We start from the raw sequence: 7931 nt of genomic DNA, 5'->3' as shown, positions 1-7931 counted from the left end.
CCACATTTCTGTTTTAATACCTAAAACGTGGACAAAGCACGCCCGGCGGTACAACAACAACACACACTATTAACAACACACAACTTATTTTGTACCCCAGCAATTACATTTTTAGTTTAAACTAATAATTACAAAAAATAAAGACGGTACTGGCTGCTCTAAATCGTCAGTTGCGGCGCGTAGTCGAACCAAAGTGTCATTATGAAAAAAGTATTTGTCTAACCTGACAGGCAGGGGTTAACCTTACCTGCTGAGACGAGACAAATCGCCTTTGATGTCTAATCACGCTGCAGTGAAACGAAAACAAAATAATTTCTATGCGTAAAATGAAACCTTGGCTTGTCACAGTGAGGCGAGAGATCTCAGTTATCACACGGCCGAAATTAATTATCTTTTTTTGATCCTGTCATGCAACAAAATAAACCAGACGCCACAATCCACGCGCGAGTCTTAATTTAAACACAAGAAGACTATGGCAATTTTCTTTCGCAAATATGCAACAAGTGAAGATGTGAAATCGAACCGACTTTTTACTTGCGGTTCTCTGATTGCTGAGCACTTTTATTGAACGCTTACTGTTTTTGGATTCGCCGAATTTAGTCAACGGCAGAGGAAACTAAAAATAGTGACAGTAAAAGAAGAAGTGAAACTAAGTTTGAACGACATGGAGATAGGCTTCGTTTCTTTGTTCGTTTTCTTTAATCAGCTAAAATTTGTTAAAGCGTGCGTTAAGCATAGGTAAACTCGGTGTCGTCGGTCACATAACTTGCGTGTAACGCAAACGGTTAGTTTCCAGTACCTCGCTTGTGTCCTGGCTATTGTTTTCGGATGTCTGCAGAGGATTTGTGTACTTGCTTGTGATCGCTATTGTGTGTCAAAGGTAATTTCTTACTAACTGGGTAATATTCTACTTTGGCGGGACTTTCAAGTTTCAAAAGCATCATGTTTTTGATTTGTAACTCACTTGAAGCATCGATATGGTGGGAGACGAACCGTCGTCCTCCTCCGCGTTTAACGTTTCCAGTCTTTCAAGGGTTACAAGTTCGTCGCTTGACCCTCGAAAGCATTGGTATGTCCTTACCAAAGAAGTTTGTCGAGGTTACCCGAAGGATTTCGCCAGGAATGAAATTTTTAAGTCATTTCCAAACGAGCTTCGAAGTGTGGCTCCGCGGGAACTTCAGCCCGCCAAATCTGCGTATTCAAGCGACTTCCGAAGAACGCCAAATACAGTATATGTCGCTTCGACCTTTGGTTTAATTGCCGGACTACTACGTCAAAGCGGTCGTTCAGCTAGTGGCTTTCTGAATTCAGCTGTATTCACGCCGATTGTAAATCTCCTAAACTCCATCGCCTTGGACATGGAGCACCGCGATGCCATGGACTTCGCTTTTGGCGGGAAAGCGTGCCCAGTTATTCAAGCCTCTGAGGAACTCCAAGCAGAACTGGCGGAAAAATCACGGTCAATTGAATTCCTTGAACTCAAACTAAAAAACCTTCAGGGTCAGGTTGTTGATCTTGAAACGAGTTTAAGTGATTTTTCTTCTTCAGAGCCAACATGCTGTTCGACTCCTGTCAACTCTCGTTCACCATCATCGTGCTGCAGTTCGATCGAGGAGACAAAATGCAGCCCAGACCTCGGATCGACGACCAGAAAACGACAAGTTGTAGCCAAGTGCAAGGAAGTGCTAGATTCAATCAGTGACGTCTCTGAAGAATATAAAGAATCAATTGCTTGCGTTCTAGGAAACAGTTTTATTTATGGTGATGATGCTCAGAGAGAAAACGTGAGAAACCACATCTCGGAGGTCATAAATATTGTAATGGATTCAAAGGGGTCGAAGAAAGGCTTTTCTGAGCTTCTGTCCTCAGAAACACACGCTCGTGTTTTCCAGAGCATGAGAGTTCCGGATTGGGTGCTGTTGTATTTCAAGCTGCACACAAAGTTGCCTGATTCAGCATGGCAGACGCTGCTCAATTTGACCCAACTTGGAAAGACCGGGGTGAGTGCACTTCTGGGTAATGATGAGTGACATGAAAAGCTTTCGTTCCCTTTTTCTATTTATTGTTCTTAGTTTTGTTTGCATGCTGCTGCTTTTCATTCATTGTGATTTGCTCAATATAATGGTTATGTATTCTCCAAAAAATAAATTACCATCATTACTTTTATCAAGGCTACTTCCCAATAAAAAATGTGTGTCTAGTATAATTTATCAGTTTCACAATGTATTGAGCATTTCAATTTTACTCAGAATCATCGCCAAAGACAACAAATCAAATATCGTAATAACATAAGGAACTAGCTAGAAGCAAGGAAACACAAGTGACCAAATCACATATGCCAAATCGCAATTGGTTTTTTTTTTTGCATCTGATTGGCTGAGAGGGAAGCATGACCAACTTGACTTGATAAAAGATGACTGTATATAAGAGTTAAATTTATGCCTCCATTAATAGTTTCCTTCTATTTATCCTTAGCGATCCAGTGATACACCTTTACTTCTTTCAAAAAATGAAATCAAGGCTGTAAAGAAGTTAGTATTTTCTGTTGTGCGGAAAACGCTGAAAATTGGTAGAGTCAATGATGCTGACTTTGAAGCATGCGATGTGGACCTACAATCTGTTCTTGTCTGGGCCATACGAGAACAGCGCCTTCATTGTTGTGACACTGAGGACCTGGAATTCAATGTTAAACTTGATGGCCGTCCTCTTGGTGGTGAGTGTATCAGTAACATATTTTAACTGGGTGTTTCATTTGTCTGCCTAACAGTATCTACTGCAGTATTTTTGATAAGATTGTGTCATTCTATGGGTTAATAATAATATGTTATGAATAGTTGGTAATAAAACTATTTATTTTTGGTATTTTGTTTTCAAGGGAAAAATCAAGTGGCTGTTGGTCTGGCCCCCATTGACTTTGCCAATAAAAGTTCTGAGAGCGCCTTGTCAGTCTACCCTATTGCTATAGGGAATTGTAAAGAGAATAGGTCAGTGACTACTGATTGTGCAATCATGAACAATTTTTTGCATTTGGATAAGAAAGTAGGCATAGAGATGTTGCTGTAAAGAAAAGAAACATACATGTATTTCTCAGTCAGTTATTTAAGATGTAGTAGAAACTCTAGATAAAAAGAGTTCCCTTTCTTTCATGAGCAGCTTTAGTTGAATTTTGTGATGAATACATTTTTTTCTGTTTATTACCTTCTTTCAATTAAGGTGACGTTTAACATTTTTTTATTTTTGTCCCTATTCTTATATTAGGGCAAATCTAAAGCAATTGATTAGAAATCTTAATTGCCAGAAGAATGTGATAAAAAAACATGGCATTGTTGTGGATGGAAAAAAGTACAACATCTCTTTCACAGGTACATGTAAATAGTGATTTAAACCAGACTGATGAGAAAGGGAATGAATTTTGAAATGCTGTTATTTATTTAATGGGACATTATTTGTGTTTATTTGGGAGAAAAACTAAGTTAAAGCTATCTCATAATTTTTTACAGGGATCAATTAATTGTGCAAAAAAAGCGATGGCAAATATTGTTTGATAATTACCTTAATATTTATGGCACTGTTCAGTACCTTTAGTAACATTTTGCTGTTGTTCTAAATATCATAACAATCCTGCCATTAAATAGGGTTATATCAACATTAATACCACTGGTTCATAAGGAAATTGGACAAACTTATACAGTATGTGAAATGGTCCTTGGATATTGTTTTGCCTCATTAGCATGTGTTATGAATTGTTTCCCCTTATACCACCTTAAGTGACTCTGGACTACAAGGCTTTGCTGCTTCTCCTAAACAAAAAAGACGATGAGGATTTCCTCCTTGGTGGCAAGGGCTATGGAGTGCAGTGTTGTGCATTTTGTGATGCAATAAGGGTAAGGTTTTATATATTTACATGTAGTTTGATGGTAACTGCATTAATTAACACTTACTTGAATTGTAAACTGCATTTTAGTATAGGGTTCAGTGACTATCTGTATCAATCATGTCAGTTATAAATTAGTACTTTTATCATCAATAAAATACTTTTATTTTTGTAATCCTAGTAAACACTGAATGTTAAGACAAGGAAAATAGATATCATTATCTAGTAGCTCTTTAGCTCTTTGTGGAAAAATTTTATGTTTTTTCCAGCATTCTAAATGAGGTCAATATTTCTATTGTCCATAACTTTATTTTAGGCTTGCACTTGCCATGGAGTTGCTGTGGATGAGACATGCCTGGATTGTTTAAGATCAAAAGCTAACATTGGAAGGTGAGGGTGTTGTGAGCACAACTGACTGGTAAATATAAAATAATGGAAATTTCCAGGTTCAACGTAAGCCACTGAGTGTGTATTTTTGCTCTTTTTCAGGGGTACAGGCCTTCGGGATGATCTCAATTTTCTTCTGGAGGAAGACTTGAGCAGCATAAATCTTTGCTCTCTACATTGTGAGATGCGAAATTGTGAGCAGCTTCTAGGCTCATTGGGTTTGTTTGCCTATCGAGTTGGAACCCTGGACAAGTTGAATGGTGCCTTGTCTGATTATGGGCCTGAAAACTGTAGAGGTTTTCCTAGAGTAACAGTTAAAGAACGGAAAGGACAACAAACAGCAATAGAGAGACAAAATATACATGTTGCATCTTTTTCAGGTACTGTCATCAGTCCTTTAATCTATTGTTCATCACCAATGTAATGCTGTCAGGAATATGCCAAATGAATGAACCCATTTACAGAGTGAACATAATTTATAACTTTGTGAACATAATTGCATACAGTCTTAGGAAACAACTTTTTCAATTTTCACTCCGATTGCAATGTGAAGGTCATGGAGTAGTAGACATACTTGTGCCATTTTATGACACTGATGCAAGTTTGGTGGTCGGTATTTAAAGTCAAGGTAAATTCTTTATCAGGTTCGATGGAGAGAGAAGTTCTTAAAAACTTTGAAGAAATTGTAGCAAGGTCACTCCCCGTTGAGAAAGTTGCCCATTACTATGAGGAATGTTCTGGAGCTGCAAGAGACGTTCTGCCAAACTATGTCACCTTTTTTGAACAGAGGATATCGGTGGGTTAACTCATACATGTAGCAAGATTTTAAATATCTTACGTTACTGATCAGAATTTAATGCTTTATATCATTTTAATACACATAATTTCAGGTTGGGTTGAGATGACTTGTAAGGGAATAAATAATTATGCTTTACAATAAAAACTTACAATGTAATTAACAATGTCCTTATTTGTAGTTTGTAGATGAGATACTTGACCGGGGAACCTTTGTTAGAGACTATGGTGTGCGGCAAGAAACAATTGACCTCGATGACACAAAAGGTGAAAGGACATCTCAAAGAAGCTCATTAGCTTACTATATTTATAAATTGTTCACTTAATAATTTTTTATTTACTCATCAGCCTATTCAATATTCATAACTTTCTCAAGATCTGAAATTGTTCTTAATGGAGCTACAGTTCAGTCAAGGCTTCTTTGCCTAAATTTTCAAGTTTCTCATTTCATTTGTAATCAAATTGAATTTCCCTCATGCTTGACCACCTATGTCTTGGATTACTCCTACCTATTTGATGTTTGTTTACCCTGGGAAACTATTATTTTAAGGTTTCCTTACCAGTTGGGATTCTTAATATAGTCGAACCTCCTGTAAGCCACCACCCAAAATGTGAAGCCTAGGTGGTCGCTTATGGGAGGTGGTCGCTTATGAGAGCTTAGACCATAATGGGTCAAAAGTTTTCCTCATTAGAATATGATAACTGCCGAGACTTAACCCATGAACGAATGCCGATGCAATGTTTTATTCATGTGAAAGTCAATTTCGAGAAAAACATCTGGTTCTTCCCATTGAGAAATTGAGATAATGCTACAACACCTTATCCAATTTATGCTCTACTATCTGTCAAATGGTTGCTTACTGGAGGTTAAAAACAAAGGAAAATTTCAAACTTTTAGCTCTAAAAGTAGTCGCACTCACTAAAAAGAGGTTTCAAATATACCGATTTGACTTGGAAACTTTTGGTATTTTGGAAAACTGGTCGCTGAGGAGAGGTGATTGCTTACGAGAGGTGGTCGCAACCAGAGTTTGGACTGTAGTTTATGTTACATTTGAAATATTTGTTTATTTATTTACAGTGGCCCCAATTAGCACATTTAATAGTGCTAAATACATTTGACACTTAAATAAAGTTATTATTATTATAATTATTTAAAGTAAATTTCATACATTGTAATCTTGATGTAAATCCTTTATGCAAGAACCTTTACCCACATAAAGTCATCTGTCTCTCAACCCAAGGCTATGAATGGCTGGAAACAAACATAATCAGGGAAACCTTGGGTTGCTCCAGACTACAACAAATTGGTCCATTATATTCCCATTAAATGCTTACACTGACAATCTGTTGGATTCTTTCTGTTTTTGGCTGTAAGAACTTAAAGTGTTCTTGGAGAACCTAAAGGAGAACTGGATTAAAAGACAAAAAGAAGTCGAAGAAAGATTCCTGGAGCTGGAAGAACAGTGTGGCAATGAGGAACCCCTACCCAAGAAGAGGAAAAGAGGGAAGAAGAAAAAACTCATGGAAGACCACACTGATCCCTTCGCAAATTATGCAGCCCAACTTCAAATTGAATTTTTTGTCAAGGTAAACTTGTAGCTAACTTTGACATGCAAGTACATGTAGGTTGCATACACTCGATTGAGTCATTCACTTATAAAAATGCCTGACTGGAAAATCAGTGTTGTTCAATAACCAACATTGTCAACTGAAAGATTAGCAGTTTTATTTGTGAAGAAACAAAAAGTTTAACTGCAGCAGCTGTAACTTTATTTGACTAATACTTAACTGATGAAAGAATGAAGGATGCGAATACAGCCATAACACTACTGGAAAAATTAGCTGAAAAAATTTCAGGCTCTAAATGGGATTCGAAACCATGACCTTTGCATTACTGTTGCAATGCTCTACCAACTGAGCTGTCAAAGCCACATGAGAGCGGTCGTGTGTGGGTTGGGCCCTATATGTTCAGTGGACGTAACACTCAGCTGAAATTTTTTCATGTCATTTTTCCAGTAGTGTTATGGTTGCATTCGCATCCTTCATTCTTTCATTATTTAATTGCTACTGTTGGACATCTATTACCATGTAATACTTGTCAGGTTTGCTGTGATTGGAGGGAAATTGCCCACACAATGCGTGACAGAGTGTTCGAAGACCATGAAGAGCAATTGATTGATATCCATGATGTGAAGGTATTATTTTTTATATTGAAAACAATTATTATTCTCTTACGAAGCTGTTGTGGCCATAGCCCTTGGTCCATATACACACTTGCTTAAACTTTTCTTGAGTTTGTTTGAATTAACTGAAAATGGTAGGATATCACCTTTATGAACTAAGTTATTCAATACATACAGTGGTTTAAGTCCATTTTTGTTTTAAGCATTGCATCTAGACTTGACAGGTATGAAACTGGTTTGTGCAGAAATATTCAGGAATGATCAGTTACTCTTACTAAATCCAACAAGGTTAATAGGCTGATAGAAAATAATTTCAACCATAGCTTTTCTACACTGGAATGCTAAAGCTGTATGTTACTGTCAAAAACTACATGCTTTTCTGTAGTGTCAAAATTATTGTGTATACAGTTAAAAATTTTACAGGTAGAGAGGGTTACCCATCTTTGATAATTTAATTTCTTATTACATTCTTGTTTTCTTTTGCTATACTCTCTAGTGCAAGGAGTGGGGCTTTTTGTTGAAAAAGCTATTTGGACTACACCTTGGCACTGGTGATTATGGGCACCTTGTCATAGATCACAGTGCTATGCTCCTACTTTTGTTAATTTTTTTGATGATTTTATTTTATTTTTTCTTTTCTTTTTTATTGATACTCATTTCTTTCATTTATTTTGACCCAGTTCTGTCTCTCT

The 7931-nt window shown here is 37.0% G+C and overlaps 1 protein-coding gene across 1 annotated transcript; it reads left to right on the top strand.

Annotated features, from left to right (window-relative positions):
- Positions 1 to 776: 776 nt before the first annotated feature.
- Positions 777 to 7857, top strand: LOC149108872 (uncharacterized). Its single transcript, XM_089294806.1, has 11 exons — positions 777 to 2000; positions 2476 to 2713; positions 2876 to 2984; positions 3259 to 3362; positions 3769 to 3884; positions 4191 to 4264; positions 4364 to 4641; positions 4906 to 5057; positions 5239 to 5323; positions 6432 to 6643; positions 7159 to 7857. Exons 1-11 carry the CDS (start codon positions 978 to 980, stop codon positions 7336 to 7338), a joined length of 2571 nt encoding a protein of 856 aa, XP_089150932.1. The 5' UTR covers positions 777 to 977; the 3' UTR covers positions 7339 to 7857.
- Positions 7858 to 7931: the final 74 nt, after the last annotated feature.

The sequence above is a fragment of the Orbicella faveolata genome, unplaced genomic scaffold (genome assembly GCF_042242905.1).
Source record: "Orbicella faveolata isolate gen_17 unplaced genomic scaffold, um_ofav_v1 contig_25, whole genome shotgun sequence".
NCBI classification, from domain to species: Eukaryota; Metazoa; Cnidaria; class Anthozoa; order Scleractinia; family Merulinidae; genus Orbicella; species Orbicella faveolata.
The sequence above is the reverse complement of the archived record's forward strand: the minus strand, read 5'-3'. Positions and strand labels throughout refer to the sequence as shown.